The 25,555-nt window shown below is 40.3% G+C and overlaps 2 protein-coding genes across 3 annotated transcripts; both read left to right on the top strand.

Annotated features, from left to right (window-relative positions):
* The first annotated feature begins 14 nt into the window (after nt 1-14).
* Nucleotides 15-19,210, top strand: dyrk4 (dual-specificity tyrosine-(Y)-phosphorylation regulated kinase 4). 2 transcript variants are annotated; one of them, XM_079568283.1, is made up of 15 exons: nt 15-219; nt 542-611; nt 10,980-11,063; nt 11,899-12,048; nt 12,213-12,360; nt 12,508-12,671; nt 14,426-14,562; nt 15,422-15,562; nt 16,415-16,553; nt 16,677-16,758; nt 16,850-17,022; nt 17,102-17,162; nt 17,239-17,368; nt 17,446-17,627; nt 18,587-19,210. In XM_079568283.1, the coding sequence occupies exons 1-15, from the start codon at nt 188-190 to the stop codon at nt 18,823-18,825; spliced, it is 1,932 nt and encodes a 643-aa protein (XP_079424409.1). In that variant the 5' UTR covers nt 15-187; the 3' UTR covers nt 18,826-19,210. The 2 variants fall into 2 exon arrangements, with proteins under 2 accessions (XP_079424409.1, XP_079424410.1); XM_079568284.1 differs by lacking the exons at nt 15-219; nt 542-611 and adding an exon at nt 7,748-8,267 and having other exon boundaries at nt 18,587-19,208.
* A 1,405-nt stretch (nt 19,211-20,615) lies between these two features.
* Nucleotides 20,616-25,502, top strand: ndufa9a (NADH:ubiquinone oxidoreductase subunit A9a; the record flags this gene model as incomplete). Its single annotated transcript, XM_079568459.1, has 11 exons — nt 20,616-20,670; nt 21,083-21,259; nt 21,739-21,836; nt 21,915-22,006; nt 22,485-22,626; nt 22,699-22,801; nt 22,936-23,006; nt 24,615-24,691; nt 24,762-24,857; nt 25,056-25,122; nt 25,217-25,502. 11 exons carry the CDS (start codon nt 20,616-20,618, stop codon nt 25,385-25,387), a joined length of 1,149 nt encoding a protein of 382 aa, XP_079424585.1. The 3' UTR covers nt 25,388-25,502.
* Nucleotides 25,503-25,555: the final 53 nt, after the last annotated feature.

Here is a 25,555-nt window from a genome sequence, read left to right as displayed (position 1 = left end):
GGCGAGTACTTACAGTGATGGCTGTTATTGTGTTGGGATCATGAGCCGGTGGCGGTCACGGTACAGCAGCAGACTGTCAGCGTGAGCAGTGACTGTGACTGTGGACTGAGGCCGACAAACGCAAGGCCTTTTCGGGATGTTGTTAATGACCGCGTTACAACTGCCTTCATCCTGTTGATCTGTCACCATGAGCGCGCCAAACAAAGCACCAGAGAGAAGGTTAGTGGGCTTACTGTCTCACTGGGCTGCAACTTTATTCCTGTGGACTTGGCTTTATTCACTGTTAGAACTTTACAGCCTTAACGTTGATGAAAAACATATTTTGGGATATAAATATTATCATATCACTGTTCCTTTCAACTTTTTTTTTCCATTGCCAAGGCTTCCTCTTTGTTTTTACTGAGCAGTGTTTAATAAAGAGTGTGTCCAGAAGATGTCACTGTAGATCACAGCCCTATATAGTAAATAGTAACAGCTGACGTGATGCAATGTAGCAAAAATATATGTAGCCTCACATTATCTCTGTCATTCCTTTAAACAGATTTCTTCCTAAAAGTAAATTGGAGCGATTACTAAAGGACAGAAAAAGAACGTTTCCTCTTCTGATCAAGGTAAACCCTTTTTATATTGTACTGTTTTTCTGGTCATTCACACAGTATGTGCTTGTATTTTGATTACATAAGGTTCCAAGTAAGTATAGGCTACACCATGTGTTGACATTCAATAAATGTCCTTTAAGTGATTTAGTACAGTCAGCAGAAGTGATTTATTAGAGAACACTCTGCTCTGTGTTATGATCCGTACTACTCAACCTACTCCAGACGGTCTTTGCAGACGTAATAGACAGACCATCAAATATAAGACCAAAGTTGACCACTGCAAACTCCATAAATATATTTAAAGAGACTGAGATAACCCTGTGGCCCGCATTTACCTCTAAAGAGAGGAACGGTTTTGCAGGTGTGGACAGACCAAAACCACATACCATAGTCCTTCATGTTGGCTGAGTTTATTAAAAAGATGAAAACAATCCTCAGAATCTGGGCAGGCTGTCCAGTCTATTTGAGGTTTCTTAATAGCTTCCTTATTATTCTAAGACTAGTCACTATATCAATGGACATCATTTGCGTCATGGCAAACTGCAGACGTAAGCGACTGCTCTCCTCAGCGAAGCACAGAGACAAGTACATTTCAGGGGGGGTCATCTCAGCAAATGTCATCTGTTCCTTCTACATAATTTCTACCTCATTGTTTGGAACAAATTCTACAGTAATTATTTGTGACATATTGTAAACATACACAATGATGCAGTGATCCTTTACTCTAGTTTTCCGATGTGATGTTGGACTATAACCAACAGTATTATTTTTATCAGAGCAAACATGTGCCCATTGACCCCTGTGGAAGTGTGTGTATGCCCCATTATTGTGATGAACCCTGTCCCTGATAGAGTTTCTCATCACAGCTTTGTGCCTCGTTGACACCAGAGCCCTGAATTAAAGCCGACTATTTAGAAAGAAGGCTCTCGTCCAGTGAATTACTCAGTGATATCATTGTTACCGGGCACAGAGTCCACTGTGCCATTCAGCCCCTCCCCATAAGCATGGGTCAGACCAGCGCCAGGAGAAATTTTCTATGTATATCCACAAATTATTCATGCATGTGTGCGTGCTCAGTTATCCACATAGTGTTGTTGTAATTCATGCATGCAAACATCGCTGCATGTGACTGTGGTCACATGGTCCAAAAGTGTTTATGGTGTGTATAGCTGTTATAAGCCCCTTCCGCCCAACAAACGTGTTAATGCAGGGCACGTTTCTGCCCCACTCACTTTAGCTCCACAGTTTGTTTCCATGGTGAGGTGGTTCACGGTCCCTCTTTCTAGATCAGCTGGACCAGAACCCTCCAACAAAAAGCTGTTTAAAATGGCTAAGAATGTGATGCAAACAGCCACCCGGGGAGTTTTGTTAATGAGTGCCTGGCTTGTTCACGTTTGAGTCATGCAACACAAAGCTGCTAACCAGAGTATGCCAACGGCCGCCCCCATCACACCCAGCCTCTCCGTCCATAGACTCTGCAGCATTGTTGTGATGTAATGTATTCAGTCCAGATCTATTTGAAATGAAATACACATTATTAAGATTATTTCCCAATATTCAAAATGAATTGTATATTGCAACAAAAAGCAGAATAGAGTAGGGATGTTGGCTTACGGTGTGTGTTGGTAATTCGTCAGCCCTCAAGTTGGGCTGAGCCACTTACCATTAAACCCTTGTATTGAAAAAACATTTGACCAAACCATTATCATTTTTTTCTAGCCCACAAAACAATGGCAGTTTAACTTCTTTCGTCAACACCTTTTGGACTAATTACCAACTTAACCACAGCAATTTACTTTCATTGTTCCAGTTCAAAGTCTTTCCACTGTCAGTCAGGCTCAGACAGAGTGATCTTTTGTAGCCAGTGGTTTACAAAGGTGTGTCACCTTGCAAAGCTTGTTGTGTGGACAGCTTAGAAGTCAGAACTGTAGACAGAACCAGCTGACTGAAGGGACATCAGAGTATCAAAGGGGTGCAAACAGAGATTATCGCCATCAAAGTATATTGTGGCGCAACTTAATGAGGGGGAAAACGTTTAATAATGAGCACACTTTTGCACCCCTGTGGAACCGCAGACTGTAAACGGGTGAACGATACTAAGCTCAGTGGATAAGCCAGAGTGATTTAAACCGTATGAGGGGCAGTATATGGTAGTCATGTGTTTGTAAGGTGCGTGGCCCCTAGGTGCCTGAGATGCCGGCCCATCATCACTCAGCAGAGGCCTGGCCCGTGAGCTGGGCAGCTCCATCCTCAGGCTGTCAGAGCTGGCAGAGCCTGGTCTGGGGCAATCAGGTCAGCAGCGCTCACATGACAACACCTCTCACGCTGGTATATTTCCCACAGCGCCCCATCATACATGCTTTTTAATCAGGGAGATGAACAGTTGATCTATGAACATTGTAGCCGCGCTAGCACTGGCACTCGCGAGTTAGACCACAGTTTGCAGCTGAAACTCTTATGTTCAGTGTCAGCATGGGGCCCTGGGTCAGGTCTCAGTCCAGGGATGTGAAGGAGCGACAGGCCCGAGATGAAAGGAAGATTAATGAGGTAAGGCTTCCACCGCCACAGTCATTCGGACACAAGTAGGTCTGCAGCTTATTGCTCAGCACATTTCTTCTTTGTTGACACAGATTCCGGGTTAGACAAAAAAGACATGCACATTTTCAGTTTAGTATAGTTTTACTCTTCTTCTTTGTGCCTCAGAATTGATCATCCACTATGGGATTCCTCATTATATTCCCCTGGTCAAGCAGAGAGTAAGAGTTTTTATTTGCTTGGCACATTAGCATGAAATATTGCCTTCTATTTACAATGAATATTTACGTATTCCATTTCTGCAAACAAGGCCAGAGACTATTATGTGTGACCTAGATCTGAATCTGGGTCTGATGCGAAAGGCAGACAGCTTTGTTTGTTGCGATTATTAGTTTTATCAGATTTGAGACAGAAGGGATTACACTGACTGGCCCAAAAACGAAAGTATGCCCGTATTAAATGAGTCGAACAAAATAATGAAAAGAGAAACGACAGTTGAAAAAGGCTATCTTTGCAATTTCATGTAATGATATAACATCTATTCTAAATTGGTCATATTCTGAACAGTCTGAGAGTGCTGGAGTGATTCAAGACTCTTGTTTGATCTTTGTGTGCCTGGGAGAGTCAGCACAAAGCAGTTCCAGTAAATGTCAGGGCCTGAAAGTGCAGAGCAGACTGTTTACATCAGGGACCTGGCTCACTCCGCCCCACCAGTGCTCTTTTTCTTCAGATAAAACTATCATTTTTATCCGCATTAGTCTTTGAGGATGATGAGTGCGATGGTATTATCTTGTTGGTGATTGGCTTTTTCATTAGGCTTGTAAAAGGATTTAGTATGGCCTCAGTGAGTCTTCTGTAAACGTGTGAACTTGACCTATATCTAACACGGCGACCCGCTGTTACTGAGGACACCCACAGTGCTGTGACTAAAGGTGCAGAAGCTTAAGTCCACCTGCCAGCTGCGGTCAAACTACCCAGAGTGTTCTTTGCCAAACAGCACTGGACACTGATACGGTCTGCTACGGCTGGCAGCACCTCTCTATCTGCCCCTTCATCTGGCACATGTAGCATTAGGGCAATGGCTCAACTAAATGCACAGTGATGGATTATAGTCGCCTGAGAGGTGATGAGCTTCAGAGCGGCTGCTGCGGCCTGCACACCTGCTGTTCACTCTGTTCACTCCGTCTTCACAATGAGGAGCTTTGGAGCAGGTTTAACCCTAACTTTAGCTCTGCTCTGTGTCTGTGAACTTTGTAGACAATAGTGTCTACTTAGATGTCCCAATATATTTGTGTTGGACATTGCTTGAATAACAAATAACACATACTATCCTGTTTCCTTGGGGCTCAAGGCAGCAAGACAAGCTGACAGTGCAGTAATAAAATACAGTAGCATGGCACTCCATGCTGCAAAAATAGACACATTTTTTCTGTCACCAAAACCTTGTGATTTACTGATTTTATTTTTGGTGGAGGGAACTTGTGCTAGTACTTTTCCCAGATGACATGTGTTAGGGAAACAGTTGTTAAACTTAATCTCTACAGCAAACACATGTTGAACATGATTTCTTTGGCACAACAATTACAGGAATGTGGACTATGAAGGTTGCAATTGCAACATTTATTAGTAGACTTTTTACGGCTATAATACTGTGGCTGAAACTGATTCTTCTTAATGCATTGTATTTAGTGAGTACATTTTCATGCACAACAACATGCATGTGAATTTGCATGTTGAGATTAAAACCCAGTTAATAAGCATAATAATGAATCCAATGTGTATTGCTATCATTTCAAAACTGTTGTGTATTTATTGCTATAAGAACTAGGTTGGAGGTGTTCATGTGACAGAGGCAGCCACATGGTGCTGGTAAACATATGTTAAAGAATTGAATTAGCTGTTTGCCTTTTAACGTTTCATGAAAACATTTTAAATTTCAATATTGTATTTTATTCCGGTGGCAAGTTTGGATTCACAAAGCATTGACACTAATCAAAATGTCTTTTACAAAACATTTCCAACATTTTCCATGTAATTGTTCTTTTATTGAGCTGCTGCAGCTGCTGCATTTTATTTTCATATTTTGTTTGACCTTTATTTAACCAGGAAAGTCCCACTGAGATTGGGAATCTCATTTCCAGGGGAGTCCTGGCACCAGAGAGGAACTTATTGTACATGTTATTCGGGGACACTGGAGTCACAGAGAGAACATGCAAACTCCACACAGAAAGGCCCCATCCAGGTGGGAATTGAACCCGGGACGTTCTTGCTGTGAGTCATGAGCACTAACCGCTGCATCACCGTGCCGCATACAGCAGGCAGAAGGCCAGGGGCTGCCGACCGCAGGGATAATCTTTCACACTGCAGCAACACTGTAGCATCCACACGAGTTTGTGGAAGCAGCGAGGCAGGTGCAGAGCGATGAAGGAGGTGATAGGAAGTAGCGATGGGCTGTGGAATATAACCCCAAAAGCATAGTCTCCAGGATACAGTGGCAGGTTGGGTGCTCAGGGGAGGCCTATCAGACTTACTCTCTCGTCTGACTCCTCTCACCCGGGAATCAGCTGTGCTTGCTTCACAGTCTCTCTCTACCTCATGCTCCCTGTGGCCTAAACAGCGGTAAGTAGCTGCCCTTACTGATGCATCAGCTCAGGATGGGTCCCTTGTTGGGCCCTTTGCACGTCACCAACACCCGCCTAGACAGTGAGCACTGCCTCACTGAGTATGACAATGGAATCAGCAGCTTTGTGTACTGGCAGTATGCATCCTTCAGGAAAACTGAGGAGTAAGACAACTCAAGGCAGGACTTAAAAGATGCTGCAGACAGCAGGGTTAAGAAAACCAGCAGCAAGAACATTGGATCCACTATCGACACATGCTTTTTTTCACGAGGAGTTATATGTTTTGAAACTCAAAAGTTCCTTGTCCATTGACTGATGAGTGTCTGAGGACTGTGTCCAGTGCTTGTGGGAGAATGGGGCAGCTCCACCATGTGGCAGGATAGAAGCTCATTGGTCTGCTGTGGCCCGAGCCTTCTGGGCTGCTGTCGCTGGGGCAGAAACAGGGTGCAACCAGAGGTAAGTCTGTAGCATGGCTTAATGTTCATGAGGTCACATCAATATGTACTTGTAATGGGAAATGTGTTCCCTGCATTTGACCCATCCTTCACATCCGTCGTAGTGCGCAGTGTAGCACTCCATCCTTGAACTAAAAATCCACATAACTTTGTGAGCAAGGCCTGGATAAGATTGAGGATTGATCTAAACGGCATCAGTCACTCACCACCTTTGTTTTGGCCATTTGCATGGTTGTCTTTTCAGTTGATTGTAACGCTTCTCTGCATCCCATTATGATTGTGATGCTCTGTTACCTGGGTAACGAAAATCCACAGTAAGTATCCCATGTGTAATGTGCCAAGCTTTACCGCTCCTGCACAGGAAATGACTGGCCTATTCACTGTGGACTATAATGGTTTCAGGTGTTGGTTTGTTTCTAGGTTATGGAGCTAACAGAGTATGGCAAGTTTACTTTTAGCTTTTCAGCCTAAATAATATAGCCTGACTCTTTACTTAATTTCCCTGAAGCTATATTTCTTTCAAGCTTTGTCAGAGAGGCGGTGTCAGAGGTTATACTGATCCTTTTGTGTTTGTGTCAAATTTGATTGAGGCTGAATCATGGGATCATTGATTCAAGAATGGAAAATATTTCTGGAATAGCAGAATAGAGACATTCTTTATTTTTATGCATCTACAAGAAACTGAGTATTATCTTTGGCTAAAATGTTGTAACATGGGCTCATAAAACAGAGGCCACATGTCTCTATTCCAATAAACATAAAGAAATAAGAAAGACATGGTAATATTGCTGATAATATTTATACAACTTTTGCTAATTCAAAGTATTATAAAAAAATATCTCTTTTAACTGAATAGATTGTCTGTTGAGACGCATTAGGCACCCTGTAGCCCATAAACAAATACAGTAACATGACAATACATCCACTGGTTCTAGTATACAACTTCCTCAATAGGCTGTGCTATCCTCAGAGTAATCTTGCGTTATGTAAGATAAAAGCCTTGCATCTCCTTATGCTTATTAATCAGGCCAGATTTAAAGGGGCCTCCAGGTTCTGAGTGCTGCCTCCCAGTGAAAGGTCTCTTCACTTTGTTGGACTCCTCCAACAGCTGGAGTCAGCCACACTCAGTCAATGTATTTATTCTTGCCCTATTACTTTATCACAGTTATATTTGCTCTTCACTTGAGAACAGAAATACATGGCTGGTTTATTTTTAATAGAGGGCAGGGCATGAGCTTTCCTTGTTTGAGAGCCTGGGGCCTGATTACTGAAGTAGCCAACGAGGTTGCATAAGGGTTATTAATCATCATAACCCCATCTCCTCGTCTCCTGGAGCAAACGAGTTGTGTGACCCCTGTGGTGAGGACTAGGGTTAGATGTCGTCTTATTAGACACTGCATCATACGGACTAAATATGCTCACATCACGTGTCGCACACTCGTAAAAAAAAAAAAAAAAAGAGTTCCTATAGGCCTATATATATTATTTTTCTTCCTGTGGACTCTGGTTTCTCCTCAACAACGCGCTTCTGCCGCTTCCGACTTGTGAGGTGGAGAGCAGTGCGCTACGTGCGTGCGTCGGTGTTCGGCGTCGGTGGTGCGCGGGGAGCATCATTCTCACAGCGCTGTGGAGGTGGACGAGAGCATACGATTAAAAAACAAATCTATATCTGGAAAGCCCCAGCTGTCAGCAGCAGTAACCTGAACAGGTGGCTGCTCAGTATCTTAGCGGCGCGCGTCAAGGCGCACGGACCCTCAACAGCTTGTGGTGCTCACTAATCTTCCCTCTGACGACAGCGCATTTACTCTGCCCGTGTAAAACCGGAGGCTCGGCAGGTTTGGATCCCCGACGCTGTTCACTCATCGGGAATTACCCCTCTCTCTCTCTCTCTCTCTTTCATTTACTGTTCATATGCAAGTTGGACTCAAGGGAAGTCTTGGATTTGGTGCGGACTTGCATACAATGCTTCTCCTGTGGATTGTATAATAATCACTTGGGTGTCCAGCAGCTGCACAACTGACTCAAAACTCAGCATGTTGCCAGAAATAAACAACAAGGTGAGACAATGACTTTTATTGTTGGATTAGTAATTCATGAACTTGTAGCCCATTGTGCCTGTTTGATGTGTTAGGGTTAGTGTTTTATAAAAATGGAACTGCTGAAGTTTTAGCCCTGTTCTCTATTCTGTCATTTCAAATGTATTTTGTTCTGGTACACACTGATAAGTGTCACCGTTTTTACATGGGCCAAGAACCTATAGTTCATTTGCTCTGATATGGTTGACAGTTGGAGGCAAAAGTTATTTTGTCCAAAACTCTTTTCTTCTGACGGTTTCCTTGGTGCTAGGCAAAAATATGATCCATTTCTATTTCAGTCGTTCTGTTCAGCCCACTTTCAAAAGTGGTCCTGTGTTGACAGATTCTGTAAGTCTATATGGATTCGGCTCTTTTTTCACACTTTACACTGTCGCCAATAGAAATAGCCTCTGTGTACTGAAAAGGCACATTTTACTGTCACCACATGACATAGAAACATGTTTGTATGCACTTTATGGAACAGACACCTGCATGCATGAAAAATAACAGGTCCGTCCGACCGCAATGCTGTAAGTGGACACACTTTAACAGTCTGTTTATGTTTACCTTACTGTGGCTTTTATTGCTTTGACCAAGTGACCCTGAACTTCCTTAATGAGCTCACATTTTTCACACTCTGTCGCGGAGAGGATTCCACTCAAACTTCAACACACGGAGCTTGAAGACCTCCAGATAGATAATAAACAATGAATTAAAGCACTAAGACAAGGGTTCCACAGAAGAAAAAAGTGTCTTTCTTCGTGATATCACAATCAAATGGGCGAAGGCAGGCTGATTGGGCTGAACCAGGCCTTAAATAGGAATAAACCTTGATATAACTAGAGACAAACTAAGCAGAGGACAAAAACATTCAGAAAATTATCTGAAAATACGACTATGTTACATGTAAGTTTGTTACAGTTGCTCATATGGTGGAGCGGATTATCTCATGACCAGGAGGTTCAAATCCCGACTCCCTCAAGCGCACATTGTCGTTGTGTGCTTTGGCAAGACACTTCACCCATCTTGCCCGTGTGCAGTGGTGGTCAAAAGTATCTGTACTTTTAGTTGAGTAAAAGTACAGATACTACTGGTCAAATATAACAGCAATAAAAGTTAATGTTGCTCAGTAAAAGGAAATACTTGAGTGAAAGTACTGAAGTATTCAAGCACCAACCGGTTTAAATAAGTGTTATGAAAAAAAAATGGCTTCAAAAACACAAAAATCGTGCTCAAAATCACTACCCGTACGGCGCACCTTCCTTGCTGTGGGTCCAAGGCATTGACAGAACATCCACACTATCATTCTGGAGTGTGCATTTTATGGCTTTTAAAATAAACAAAACACATACTCTTACTCTTGACTTTGGACTCCTTATAGAAATGAGTTGGAGTTGAAAGTATTATATTTCTCTTCCAAATGTAGTGAAGTAAAAGTAGTAGATGCCGCTCGACTGAAGTACAGATCCTCAAAAATTCTACTAGAGTTCACTAGCCTACTACAGGTTCATTTGCGTCATTTCGATCAGTCTACCCCAGGACAGCTGTGGCTACAAAACTTACTTAGTGTTAATTCTATAAAGTAAGCAAGTGGCTGTGCTAGAAATGGAATTCACCTCAGACTTAATTTTAATGTTAATGTTAAATTGTAATGTTAATTGTATAACATTTACAAAATTAAATCTGAGGTGAATTCCAGAAATACTTTTTATTTTTGTGTGTGTGTATTGGTTCCCTTTAGTTTTATCAGTCTCTAAAAGGAGAAAGAATATTACTTTCAGACAAAAGAACAAATGCAATTGAAATGGATCCAAAAACTCCACTGTAAGTCCACGGTTTGATGTCAAAGGTGTCCAGTGGCTCAGCGCTCATTAGCCAGGCTTACAGCAGCTGATGTTTGGGGCAGCCAAGCTGCCATGCCGTCTCTGACCTACATGCCTTGTTCTCACACCCTGATACTGAAACGTGACTACATTATTTTACTGTTACTGTGTTACCGAGGCCCAAAGTCAACATAAAGGCCAAAGACAGGGAGTGGTATTTTGAACCACTGCCCCGGGGAACCCTACTGTTTCTTGTTAGGAAAGGGTTGGGTCTTTTTTAGAAATCGGTGCAGTATTCCAGTAGAATGACTTTTACAAGTAAGTAATAGCCATCTACTGTAAATCACCACATGAGTAATAAATGCCACACAGGATACAAAAGCCAACCCAGATTTCACCTTTACCGCAGATCTGGCCTAACATCTATGTGTAAGATAAAGTTATACACATACTGTGAAAGACATTTGTAAGGAAATATGAAAGTAGAAACAAGCTCATATTGTCATTGACCAGTTGACCCAAATGTGGCAGTCCCATATTTTTTATCCCCATACTCAGCCTTGTTTTCCCATGTGTTCTCATACACTGATTAAACCGGCACGTGTCAGACGCTCCCTGCACAATCCTCCCAAATGCTACTGTGTGTTTTTTTTAGAACATCCCTCCGCTGTGAGGCTTTGTGCAATTTCCCCTCTCACCCATTCAGTCAAGTGATAAAGAGAATCAGTCGCACGTGTGCACTTGCCCTTGCGTCACAGCTGCACAGGTATAAAGCCACAACAATGGAAGCTTTCGTGGTTGTCATAACACAAATGTGACCAATGCCAATACAAAAAGTGTAAGAAGTTTCTTTTTTTTTTCCTCTGTACAGGCATCAAGACCAGAGGCTTTCCCTCATCCACACAGAATTCTCACAGACGGATCCCGCCTTGGATTGACTCGGCCATGCTCGCAGGTCAGCACTGTTTTATCTTAGCAAGTTCTCTTGTGGTCCATGTTAAACTCAGTTGTAACTGTGAACATCTGTCAGTTTCTTGTGCGTGGTATTGTGGTCTAGCGCATCAGACTTCTTCATAGTGCGAGAAGAAGGATACAAGCATATCTTATTCAGGCAGCATGCCCCGAGTCATGTACCGGCACGGAGCTGTATATACTTCCTTTGCCGTTGTGGCAGGTGCACACAACTATATTTAGCCCTATCTCTAAGCATCATAACCAAGTTGGAGAATCCTGAGCAGATCTCAACACGTGACGAGGTTAACATACAGCAACGTTTTTTGTTTTTTTTTGGAATGTCATTAATAATGAAATGAATGCATCTATTATATTGTTGATATGTCAACCGTATCAAACTGATGGGACAAGCCACAAATACACACTACGATGGTCGCATCTTTGGGTATTTTTTTCCAGAGCACTTGGCTTCTCAGGGAAGTCTAATTTTGCCGTCTTTAATGGGTCATAGCCTTGCAAGGCTGGGACACGTGTAATCTTGCTCCAAGAGCAAGCAGGATGGCAGCTTGAGAAAGACAGTCTCTGCTCATCACCTCCCCCACAGAGAGGCCGCAGACAGGCTTTGTGCCGCTCTCTCTCACCAGGGTCAGTAATTCCAGCGGCTGCCTGTGGGGGGTCCAGGTCACCTGAGCCTTCACATACTGTGGACGTCGATAAGCTTGGGCTGGTTCCAAGTGCAAACAAATCAAAATGCCTCTCTTCATAAAGGCTCAAACAAAATGACCTTGAATTAGTGCCTGGCTAATTTAACAGAACTGCTTATGTGTTTCTTGCAGAAGTTTGGCCCCAGCATTGGGACACTGCCTCAGCTCGAGCCCCCAGTGGTCCAAGTCGTGGTCAGTAATGCCAAAAACCAACATCAGCAGACAGACAGCATCCTGCCCCAAATTCCCACCAAAGGGGCTCTCAGCAACATGACACACATGGTTAGCATTTGCATTGCCACAGTATTGTATGTAAATGCTATTATTAGATTAGAATATTATTCTATTTTGGAGATAAGGGGAAATATTGTATGTCAAACTGTCATGTGAAAGAGAATTTATAAAGTTGCTTCTTTATTCATGTTTTTTATCAAATATTTTGACAGGATGAAAGGCCAAAACCAGCACAGCAGTTTGCCATGCGATTTGGAGCAACATTGGACAAGGTGCCTGTTTCACGCAACAAGATTTTCAGCAACAAACTAGAGAAAGAGAAGGCGTATGAAGGGCTACGGCTCCCAATGACACCCACCGGTATGTGCGTGTGTAGCATAGGATTATTTTAGAAATAAACTAAATATATCCCACTGATTCACAGTCCTTAGTCTTTGGCATGCTTTATGAGTATGAATTCGATCAGAGTGACTCATGCGGCCCTCCTCTTCATCCGCCCTGTTGCAGAGGCACTAAAGAACTTCCAAGACCGCCTGACGGAGTTTGAGCAGGAGGAGATCATGGACTACGCTGAGATCTGGTACCTGGGTCTGGGCGCGCAAAAGATTGAGGGGTCACAAGGGACACCACAGAACTCCGGATATGACGATGAACACGGCAGCTACATACGGGTATGCTATTTCTACTGAAGCTAAATGAAGTGTATCCATTTTTCTGTAAAGCTGTAGATGTCACGTAACACTATGAGTCTACTTTAAGAAATTACATAATTCTCCTAATCGATAAACTATTTTCTGGTCTGACTCATCCTCTCATGGGTTATCTGGGTTTAAATTTCCCACAAGTGATATAAGAATGCGCGGTACACTGAAATGTACATGAACAGATGCCTTCATCTGACCCTAATCCCTCAAGAGCCAACTTAATTGCTGACTTCATTGTCCAATATGTTGCTCTAAGGTTAAAGTCCTTGGTGGTTTTGAGTCTTGTCCAGAACAACTTTATGGAGGCATCAGTGTCTGGTACAGTTGTATAAGAGATTAGAACACTGTGTGAAATACACCGTGTATTTCAGCGCTATAAGGGCATGTACCAGTGCAACTTATAAAGGATCAGGGCTTTAATCCAGTCCACATTTATTATTTATACTAACACTTACCAAACACTTTCATATTCAACTTATATGAAAGGTTTATTTATCTGTGATTACCAATCTCTCTCGATAAAGAAGGGGATTTACAAAAAAGAAAACAAAATTCTACTGATGTATTACTCTTATGTGCATGTTTGAAGTGCAGTGTTTCCGCAGGGCACTACAAAGCATTAAAAGTTGCCAAAATGAAGGCCCTAAATGTCATTAAAAAAGCATTCAATTTGATTCAAACTGGCATTTAATTAAAATTATCACCAACAACAAAGCTGCAGTTGTGGTCAAAATTACTACTTTATTTTTTGCTAAAAGGTTGCTGTTTTTTTCCTCTGTTTGATGAAATATTTGCAAATCCTAAATGAGATATGAACACATTTTTTTTCTGCGCTTGTGCCATTAAAATATAGTCATTATAGACATTTTAAATGGCATTAAAAACATTAAATTTGACTTTCCATCAGCCTGTATAAACCCGGAAGTTGTACGGGAAAACTGATAAACCAGGTGGAAATTTACACAGAAACGGAGAGAACAGAGAAACTCCACGCATACTAAAGGGTTTCATGTCCTGGGATCGAGGCGCGAACACTGACCACTGTGCCATCACATCATGAATAGAGGATTATCAAGAAACTACCAGAATCCCTTGAACATCCTTCCTTTTTAACGACTATGTGCTTATATAGCAAGAAAAAGATGTACCGTATTTTCCGGACTATAAGTCGCTCCGGAGTATACTGTATGTCGCACCAGCCTTGGCAGCTGTCTGAGCAAGGACTGTTTACAAGCCTCTCCCGGAAGCCCATTGTTCAAGCACCCATTTGTGAACTCATTCCTCTAGCTGAGGCCATTTAGGTTTTAGCTCGCGATTAGCTTTTTTTGTTTTCTTCATTGCAGTAAGAGTAACCTCCGCTTTTCACCAGTCCCTCACACGTTTCTCACTCACCCAACACTTTTTCTCTGCTGCTTGATGATCGTTTTTTAAATCTTCAGTGGTACAGGAGTAACTGATACTGGTACACAAGCCGAGAGCGCCCTGTAGCGGTTGTCAGTATGAAAATTACAAACATGATTTTAATATATAAGTTGCACCTGAGTATATGTCGCACCCCCAGCCAAACTATGAAAAAAACTGTGCCTTCTAGTCTGGAAAATACGGTAGTCTGTATAAACAAACTTAATAATATATTCTTAATTATATTAATCTCAACATTTTGTCATAAAACTTTGTAAAAAATGGCTAATGCTATGCTTAATTTTCTGATGCTTTTGTAGGTGCTGCATGACCACATTGGATACAGATTCGAGGTCCTTGAAGTCATCGGGAAGGGATCGTTCGGGCAGGTCTTAAAATGTCTCGACCACAAGAACAACGAGCTGGTAGCCATCAAGATGATCCGCAACAAGAAAAGGTACAGAAAATATGAAACTGATTCCTTCAATTTCTGTCGTAACCTTTCTTGCAAATCCTCCGCGAGGGAGGTCAGCTTTTACACATTATAAGGTCAAGTACTTGTGAGATCCAACGCCGAACGTGTTATTTGTCACATTCGGTCAACTCCTCCCTTTCATTTGAGATTAAAGATCCCATTACGTTTCCGTCGTCTGCCAAATGCTTGCGATCCTTTTTTAGCATGATAAAAGTCGGCCCCCTGGGGTGTTACATTACCTGTCTGTCCTCAGTTTGTGTCACGGTGGATTCTTGCGCGTTAAATGCGGCAGCCACTTAGTTTTACCGCTCCTTGAATTATGCAGCAAACAAAATGGGTGCAAACTACCGCAGTCTAACCTCCATGCGCTCCACCTTGTTGTAGCCTGATCTGGTTTCCGCGGACACGCATGTATGGCCTAGTATTTATAGAGCACATATAGGACTCTGTTTAATGTACAGGGAACGGATATTGCATTTAGTATACATGACAGTCAACACCTACAAGTAAACCGATACACATATTTTTAATCCAGCCACGCCTGTTATATGTTCTGTGTGTCTTGGGACTCCCAGTTACTACACAATCTACACAGTAATCTACACAAGTGCATCGACTACGACACTTTTTGAAGTAACTTTATTTTTTTTAGCACAGTCTACTCTTTCCATTGTAACCATTTTTTTATGTGGACATACAAGTATTTTTTTCTTGCATCTTACCTGAAACAATAAATGAAATCCAATTAGAAAAATCAAAGACGATGAAAAGACAATGTAATAAATAAAATCACTATGATTGTTCTCTTGTTTTAAATATTTCTTCCTTTGGCTCGCTGCAGGTTTCACCACCAGGCTTTGGTCGAGCTCAAGATCCTGGATGTGCTCAAGAAGAAAGACAAAGACAACCTCCACAACGTCATCCACATGAAAGAGTACTTTTACTTCAGAAACCACCTGTGCATCTCCTTCGAGCTCCTCGGGTAAGTACCACAGAGAAGATTGAGGGACACCAGAAATTGGGTTCAGTTTATTGTATTTTTGTGTCCATATATTTGGGGATATTTTACATGTTAAGTATCATTTTGGCAGAATGACCTTTAGAGGACATCTTGGGCTGCTACCTTGTCTAACATTACAGTCACTGAATCCTTAAGTTAAAGCCTTGATTAGGGCCCTATCTTTTACTCCTTCTTGCTTCACGGTGTGAAGGTTCATGTTACACAGGCTAAAGACGTTTATGCTTATCACAAGCAGCAAGAAATAGCAGGAGCAGCGGGTCTGTCTCTGTCTTCCTCTGGAGATGAGTGCTATATAAAGACAGTGGGGCGTTTATAAAGGGGTTTTGCTATAGGCTCTAGCAACTAGGTAATGTAATAGTATGTGTAAAATCTCTTATCTCTGTGAAGGTTGAACAGTAACTCAGGCTATTACTGGAGCAGAAACAAAATGTAATTTGAGAAGGTACCTAAAGAAAGATTATCTGAGGATTCTTTAGGATATCTGTATTAAGGGGTGAGCTCTATTTTGTTTAGTCTATTGTAGGAGTGCTCTATTTTAAATTTTGAAGTTGTACAGCTTAAAACACTAGCTTTACTTGTAAAGAAAAATGTAAAAAGAAGACATGCATTAGTCTTTGTGCGCTATTCATTCACACCAAACTTGGTGGTGGTAATGTTTGTTGTCATAGCTGCCCTGCGGTAGCTTAACAAAAGCAAGGCTGCCAATCTATGCGTCTGACAACCACTTCACCCAACTCAGTTTTAATGGTTCTGTTATTACATTGTTATTTTAAAACCTATTTCATTATTTTCATCTTATATCTTTCTCCTCAGGGTGAACTTGTATGAGCTCATCAAAAAGAACAACTTCCAGGGCTTCAGTCTTGCTCTGATTCGCCGCTTCGCTCATGCGCTCCTCAGGTGTTTGCAAATGCTTCACCGGGAAAAGATAATCCACTGTGACCTCAAACCGGTATGGAGCCTCTGCAAATATAAAATCTACTTCAAAATATTTAAATGTTTTAAATATAGGCAGTTGGCCTGTTTTGACTGTTTTACATAGTTTTACACTTTGCATGTGCTTTTGTCTTCTCAGGAGAACATTCTTCTGTCTCAGCGAGGTCCAGGGAACATCAAAGTGGTTGACTTTGGATCAAGTTGTTATGAACAGCAAAGAGGTGGGTCAATACTACAGCATATTTGATCACTTCTTTATCTCATTTCCAAGCACGGCTTCTCACTCTGTCAACCTCTCCATGCGTTGTTTAGTTTACACGTACATCCAAAGCCGTTTCTACCGCTCTCCGGAGGTCATCCTCGGACACCCCTACAGCATGGCCATCGACATGTGGAGCTTGGGCTGCATTCTGGCTGAGCTGTACACAGGCTACCCACTGTTCCCCGGAGAGAGCGAAGTGGAACAAATCGCCTGCATGATGGAGGTACACAGCCACGCTTCAGCCCTAAACAAATGCCCCGACGAGTTACTGGGTTGTGCTGACGGTGTTCTGATTTTTGCAGGTTCTGGGAATGCCTCCGAATGATTTTGTTCAGTCTGCATCCAGAAGGCGGTTATTTTTTGGTATGTTTGACATTTGCTTAATATTTACTGTATGTCTGGAGGCCAAATAGAAACTGACCCCTGACTTTCATTTCAGATTCAAAAGGGAATCCCAGGAACATCACAAACAGCAAGGGAAAGAAACGGAGACCCAGTTCAAAGGAGCTGTCGGAAGTTCTGAAGACAAATGACGCCTTGTTCCTGGATTTTATTCAACGCTGCCTCACGTAAGTTAACCATCCTGTTTAGTATATTCACTTTGTTTACGACTGCAGCGTGACTCATATTTCTTGTTTCTTTTCAGTTGGGATCCCACCAAACGGATGACTCCAGATGAGGGGCTGCAGCACCCGTGGATCCTCGAGGGAAATTTCAACAAAGTGCGTCCCAGAGCCAGGCCAACTGTGAAGAAAGCAACAGACATTTCAGCCAACAATGAAAGCAGCAATGACAACGGTTACAAAAAGCACAACAGCAACAAGCCAGGTAAAAAGTGATCAGTGTTCATTTTAATAATCTTTGTTTTAGCCATTTGTCTTTTGAGAATGAAGTTGTTACTTTTAGTCTTTCTGTTTTGTTAGGGTCTAGTTTTATTTGCCACATTTAGTCAATCCAACGGTATCATTCAACTGCATTTCATCGGCAGCAAAAGATCAGACTTCCTGTGGGCGTTCGGTAGATTTTAATTAGATCTTTAGTGGGACAATGTGTGTCAATAAACACTATAACTGAATTAGCTTTATTCTTAACGTTATGGTCCATATTGGAAAACTCCCAAATAACAATACAATAATTATATTAACAGCTCATCCAAGCACTACTAAGCACTACTAAGTAACTTGTTTACCTTAATAAATCCTTTTTGTAGTTCCTCTGGAGATACTACAAATGTTAATGGGATGAGGCACAACACACACTAATAGAATCACGAAGAAGAAGCTAACAGGCTTACCGGCGAAGCTAACTGCGGGCTAGCGCCACTTAAACAGTATTTACAGCCAAGTTTTGAGTGAAAAAATCATCTCCATTGTGTAATTGGATGTACAATATCCCTCTCTTCCTTTATCTTTTCTATCAGGGTAGTATTTATTCTCACAGACAATTAATGAGTAAAAAAACGCAACATGCTATGACACCTGAAGTGGTGCTTAGCCTCTAGGGACATTAGTTACTTGGTTCTACTTTGAGACTGAAATAGTGGGACTTCGCTTATTAGTTGGGACTGTTTTTCGGTGCTTGGAGACTACAACGTGAATGACAGCATGAATGAATGATGTTTACCTGAGGGGAATAGTCAGCATCCATAGTTTAAGTTTTCTCTTTCTGATAATGTTTAGTTTGTTTTTGAGATATAGTCCTAGTTTTACTCTTCAAAACGTTGTTATACGTATTAGACGACCAAAGTAACACTGTAGCTAATCTCTGTTTTCTTCTATTACCCTCAGCCACCACTGCTAACGACAAACTCAAACAAGAAAGTTCGGCAGCAGGATCAAAGATGGCTCCTGCTGAACGTCTGCGACCAATTGGGGCTTCAGCAGAGGAGGAAGTCTGTGAGCACAATGCGAGTAACAAGCAGCAAGAAGGAGAGAGGCCTGTCCATATCATCATCAGGTCTCAGGAGGACGTGAGCAGCAGGGAAGACAGCGAAGAACCAGCTCAGTGTTTACCCCCGATCATGTAATTGTCACCAGGAGTTGAGTGCACGTGAGAGAATGAACATGAGAGATGCTCGTCAGACTGCTGTAGATGCTAAGATTATGGAAATGAGTTATCAAAAGATCATAACCCTCACATCTGCCAGTGTACTTGAATAATGTATAATGGGGCACAATCAACAAATAAACGACACATGCTCAAAGTTATGAATAATTATTCAGACAATGGCATAATGAAGTGAAGGCGTTTAATTGAAACTGAAGTTTACAACCAAAACTACTGCTGTTATTTTTCTGGGTATAAGTATACACACTCAAGACTAAGACCAGTTTAACTTTATACCATTGAAATTAAGGATTTTGATGATGTTTATGTTGAATATTGAATTTCATAAAGACATGAAAGAAGCACAAGGCTGGTACGTTAATGTTAATTTTCTTTAATTATGTTCTGTACTTTTGAAACCCAGTCCTTTGAACTATTTTATAAATAGTTTAAACTTTCATTGTCATTTTGATGTAGTTAAAAAGAAAGTGCATGTACGTACAAGTCACTGTTTTGTTTTAATATGCTTTATTTATATGTGCAAAACGGCTGAGCCAAATGATTTTTTTTTTTTTACATGTGTATAGCTGTAATGCACCTGTATAATGCTTTTGTGGATCTTTAGTTTTTCCTTGTTAATTGTTGAGCTTTTTGTTGTAATTGTTGTGAGCTTTTAATTTGTCTAAAGTTTTACAGTCAAACTTTATTTTATGTATTTGTATAATTGTAAATAGATCATCTGTTAAGTTTTGCCTGTATATGTGAAAGGCAGAAGATGTTATAGAGGAGAAAAAACTTTCAGAGCATCATTGAGGAATTTAGACAAGGTTTTACTTGTTGTGCTTATGATATGTGGACACTTTTTGTATGTCTTTTGAGACATTCATCTTTTTATACACAGGTTAATAACATACAAAAGACAATCTCATATCAAATCTAGTTTGTGCCTTGCAGTATTAGAAAATCTTGCACTACACTCTAGTGTATGAGAATTATATTAGAAAATCAAAGAAAACAGTAAATGGTTCAGCAATACAGCTATGCCCAAACTAAATAAGAGGTTTTTATATATAAAAAGATAAAATCTTATCTTACTTTGTAGATGTCTGTGCCCTGAAAAATAAATCCTGGAAGACTGCTTTGTAGCAATTAAAATGTCATTTGTATTTCTGTTATAAAATAAAATGTTTTAAACATTGATTTATTGGGATGTATATGTTTTATATTCATTATTGTTTTTTATTATTATTGTTATTTATAATATGATGAAGATTATTATTATTAATAATGATAATGATAATGATAATAATAATAATAAGAAGAAGAAGAAGAAGAATCTTGTCTCAGTTTATATACAATATTTATTCTATTTTGGGTTTCTGTGACAAGATCACAAAATTAGGGTCCTTATTGTTATTAATGGGTGGTGCAAAGACAAATAGCCGAAACACCCGTGTAGCTAATGGAAACTGGTTCATATCATTTGTTGGTTTGTGGGATCAACACACAAGTGTAGTAGAATCCAGTCCAATCCCGCCACCTTCTGTTTGATTAGTGAAGTAACAGCTCGGTCACATAATAAAAGGTCACATGCACATCTTGATTGTAATAATAATATGATTAGTAATTTTATATTATTGACTTTAAGTCACACACCAACATTTCCTGTATCTCCACAAACAAAACTACCTAATTGCACATTGTTGAGTGAACGCTGTTTCGCTTCACGGTGCCATAGTTTGACCCCACAGGCGTACCGTAGCAGTAAAGATGGCGGCGGTATCGCTCATTAGCCGTCCTGCGAGTGTCCTCTCAAAGATTTCCAGTGAGTAAACGCAATCGAGGTCACAATCGACTGTGTAATAAATGTTTGGGATGTAAAGCATTATTGCGGATATTTCAGATGCGTTTAGGCAATACCTCATTCGAGAGAATCGCGATGTATTATTGACCTTGCTCCCAAACTCTGCTAGCAGCCTGCTAACTGCAGCTCGAAAACACTTTGTTGTTGCTCACGGTAGCGTTATTTTTAATATCTGTATTCATGCGCTTATGAGCCTATACAAAGGGTAAATTGCTTTTACAAAATTAGTTTTAACATCGTTGATGTAACAGCTAAATGTTTTAAATGTCAGAACACAGAACTGTTGGCTATTATTTTGGGGGAAAGAAAATACTGATGAAAGAATAATGTACTGTCACTTTTTGACGCGTGGGTTCTTTTATTGTTATTGTAGCGAGCAGCAGCAACCCTGCTGTATGGACTCTTGCATGTACCAGCTCGGGGCAGCGGAGGAAACTGCATCATGCAGTCATCCCTAAAGGCAAAGGAGGACGATCTTCCTCCAGTGGCATCGCTGCGACCGTCTTTGGTGCTACGGGTTTCGTGGGTCGATATGTGGTCGGCAAGCTCGGTGAGATTAAAGGGTCATATTTAACTTAAGCAAACAGTTACTTTTGGTTTCCCCTTCCCAGATCTGATTGATGCTGTTAAAATTATGATTCGGTCCAGCAGATGACCTTCCAGCATATTATCAACAAATGAGTGTCAACTTTGAGTTAATTGTTTTGACAGATATCGAATGTTGAGTGTTCTTGTAAGAATAACAAAAACACAATTGTGTGCCCTCTATTGCACACACAGATTATATCTATTCCATATTGAGAGTTATTTTGTATTTGATTTTTGTATTTTTGTTTAATTTTAAAATATTTTAAAGGACAATACATTTACAAGTAGTACACACGATTGTAGTAATAATACTTACTGTTAAATGCAGGATTATTGACAAATCTACTTTCCATCCTCTGTCCCCTGTTGGGCCTGGCCCAGCCACCCATCACTCACCGCTCATCAAAATATCTATCATTTATGCTTCATTCTTTTTTTCAGGCCGAATGGGTTCTCAGGTGATCATCCCTCACCGCTGTGACCAGTATGACCTGATGTACTTGAGGCCCATGGGGGACCTTGGACAAATTATTTTTATGGTTTGTATTTGATCGATCACTCAGGAGGAACCATGGTCTTATAAAATGGTTTAATGTTTCATATTTATTCTGTTGAAGGAGTGGGACGCTCGAGACAAAGACTCCATTAAACGTGCTTTAGAGCATTCAAATGTTGTCATCAATCTGGTGGGTGAAGAGTGGGAAACAAGGTATTATTAAATACTTATTTTTGAATCAACAGTACCCGTCAAATGTTGGAAACACTTTTAATGTATCGGCTTTTCTTTATGTTCAATCTCATTGAAGACATTAAATGAGCACATGGGATTTTCCCTTCCTTTTATTCTTGGCATTTTCTCCATGGGCTTCATCAGGCAGTCTCCTGGAATTGTTTTCAACTGTCCTGTGAGGTCAAAACCATTTCAGGTGACTATATCGTGAAGCCCATTGAGAAAATGATGAAAGTGTTTATGCTATTAATCAAAGCAAAAGGCGACTTTTGTTGTTTAAAACATATTTCAATGTGTTCATTCATAAAGAATGACTTCAGTGAGAATTTTCAATGTAAATAGTCTTGAAATGAAAAACCAATACATAAAAAAGCGTTTTCAAACTTTTGATGGACACTGTATTTGTTTTTCATTATATGATGATTATGACAAAATACATTATTATTTCCTTTTACAGAAACTATGGCTTTGAGGATGTCTTTGTGACAATTCCTCAGAACATTGCTCGAGCCGCGAGAGAGGCTGGCATTACCAAGTTTGTGCACATGTCTCACCTCAATGCTGACATACGCAGTCCATCCAAGTACCTTAGAAACAAGGTAATGTGCTTCGTCTTTATGGAACTTGCCTCTGTGCACTTCATTTTAATACAAGTTGTGATTGTAATCTAGGCTGTTGGAGAGAACGCTGTGAGAGATGAGTTTCCTGAAGCCATCATCATGAAGCCTGCTGAGATATTTGGGAGGGAGGACAAATTCTTCAACTATTACGCTAGTAAGATTCAAGAGAAATATTTTATTTATTTTTTATTATTTTAGAGGCATTTTTTCATACTTTTTCATGTTACTCTGTCTTCTGTGCATTTACAAAGTTAGATAAACAGATTTACTCTTTATTTAATATTTCAGATATGCGTTGGTTTGGTAATGCCATTCCCTTGATGGGTCTTGGAAAGAAGACGGTGAAGCAGCCTGTTCATGTGAGTTTGTACATACACTACGTGTAGTAAAGTAAAGGGGTTAAACGCTGGGCTACTTTATTTATGTATGTTATATCTGTTTTATTGTAATTGATTGCATTAAAGGGGCTAGATGCAAGTTTGCCATTTTATACTCACTATTGCCACCTCAGGTCATATGTGTAACTGCACCTTCTATATTAAGCTCGTGCATGACAGCACTTCGGACCAAATTAACACCGTTTTGAGTGACAGTGCAGGATTTTAGAGGCAGTTGTGGTGAACAGGTCTGGACTCTTTCTACACATTAGGACATGGCTGGAACATGTAGGGAGAGGAAAATACATAATTTTAACATTTTTAAACTCTGTATAGTCCCTTTAAAGTGCACATGACATATTGGACATTTTTAACAAATTTGCTTAGAAATGTTTCTAGTTTTCAAAAAAAAATTGTGATTATGTAACTTCCTTATTGGACTCAGGAAGTGTCCAATAAGGTGGAATTACTTTCACGCATAATGTCAATAATGAATCCAATAATAGTAATAAATACAAATGAGTGCGACCGAATCTGTCCCTAAAATCAAAGTTAATTTGGCTATATTTTCTTATATATTTGTTTTCTTTATTCATTTGCCATTTCACTGATGTAAAACAATGATTTATGATAAACACAGATATTATCCATCAAACTGTCATCATTGCAAAAGATTTAAAACCATCATATTTACTGTATCTGACTGTGGGAGTAGTAGAGTGAACGCAGATCTTGTCCATCAATCAAATGTCTAGTAAAATGTATACAATAGTGCCGTTTTAACTATGCTTAAATACAGCAAAGCATGTATTGAAGTTACTTTTATCTTTTTTAGTTCTGTCTAATGCACTGGTTCTCAAACGGTGGTTTTCTTGGGTGGTTCTATTCATTTCCTTCAAGCAGAACTAAGTAACAGGCAGGGGAGTTGCAAGAATAGTTTTCGGGCTAGAGACATCAGGAGGAGATGAAAGACCCCCAATCACCCCATTAACACTTGTATTACCCCCAGAGGGACTACGAAAAGGATTTATTAAAGTAAAAAGTTACTTTGTGCTGCTTTAAGCAAAAGTGAAATTATCTTGTAATGCATTTGAGTTTTTTCTTCTGGTTTTGGTCGATTTAGTTTAGTTTAAATCTATTTAAGACCCTGCCAAAGGAACAGGTCTGTGCTTTGCCCATGTGGAGAACAAACATAGATCAGAGAACCTTAATTAAATATGATTATAATAAACATGAGTGCAAAGTTGACTAAATTAATCTTAGATTTAGTCAACAAAATATACATGCAATTTTAGTTGACTAAAACTACACTAAAATTGGAGAGAATTGTTTCTCTCTGACTTTTTCTTCACCGAGAAAGATTCCTAGTTTGTGAACCTGTTTACTAACAATGGCAATAAAAACTATTCTGATTCTGATTCTGAAATGAAACTATGTTGTCAAAATGAATGCTGGTAAGATGTAGTATTTACTTGTTTGAAAAGAACCCCTCGTCTAACAAGTGACTGTAACAAGTGAATTTCTCCTTTGTGAGATCAATAAAGGTTTATCTTATCTTATCTTAATGGAGACACACATTATGTTTTCTAGGTGGTGGACGTGGCGAAAGCAATTGTAAATGCGATCAAGGATCCGGATGCTAATGGAAAGACCTATGCGCTTGTTGGGTAAGCATGTTATAGATGTTTGAATTAGTCTAAGAAATTGCTTTCATTGATGTACTTTTTTGGTTTTCAGTCCCAACCGTTACCTGCTCCATGACTTGGTGGAGTATATCTACGCTGTGGCCCACCGACCTTTTGTACCCTATCCACTCCCTGCTCCTCTTTATCAGTAAGCTAATGTTTAGTTGCCATAAAATGTCGACATGAATCCTTCTGTAAACAATAGATGTATGTTTTGAACCATTGAGTTGTTTATAGAAAACAACATTTTCATTATATAATCAATGGGAATTCTGTTTTTAAAATGGTTTCATCGTTGCTTTTTTCCTGGGTACTTCTAATATATATATTTTTTTTTCCAATTTAGTCTTGCAGCTAAGATTTTCTCCATGAACCCATTTGAGCCCTGGACAACCCCAGACAAAGTTGACAGAGTAAGGAAATCCTCTCTGAAACCAGTAGTGTGTGTGTGTGTGTGGGTGGGTTTTCACTTGTAACCATGTCTATATTTGTGATTTTTGTTTTCAGTTTCACATAACAGACATGAAGTACCCTGGTCTTCCAGGCCTGGAGGATCTTGGAATAACTCCCGTCACTGTTGATCAAAAAGCAATCGAGATCCTTCGTCGCCATCGCCGCTACCGTTATTTTGAAGCCGATTTAGATGTGACGAAGCCAGCAAAGACGGTCAACTTTTAAATATAATAATACATTTCTCATCATTAACTGTGCAGCAGAAAGACTGTGGCCCTGGTCAATGCTTTGTCTTTAAATGTATTGTGTACATAAATAAAGATTTATCACCTAGTGTAAACTGTCCTTGTCTTTGTGGTATCAGTTGTGGTTATGCTAAGTCTTGGATAGCAT

Source organism: Gobius niger (genome assembly GCF_951799975.1).
Source record: "Gobius niger genome assembly, chromosome: 12".
In the NCBI taxonomy this organism is placed as follows: domain Eukaryota; kingdom Metazoa; phylum Chordata; class Actinopteri; order Gobiiformes; family Gobiidae; genus Gobius; species Gobius niger.
The sequence above is the reverse complement of the archived record's forward strand: the minus strand, read 5'-3'. Positions and strand labels throughout refer to the sequence as shown.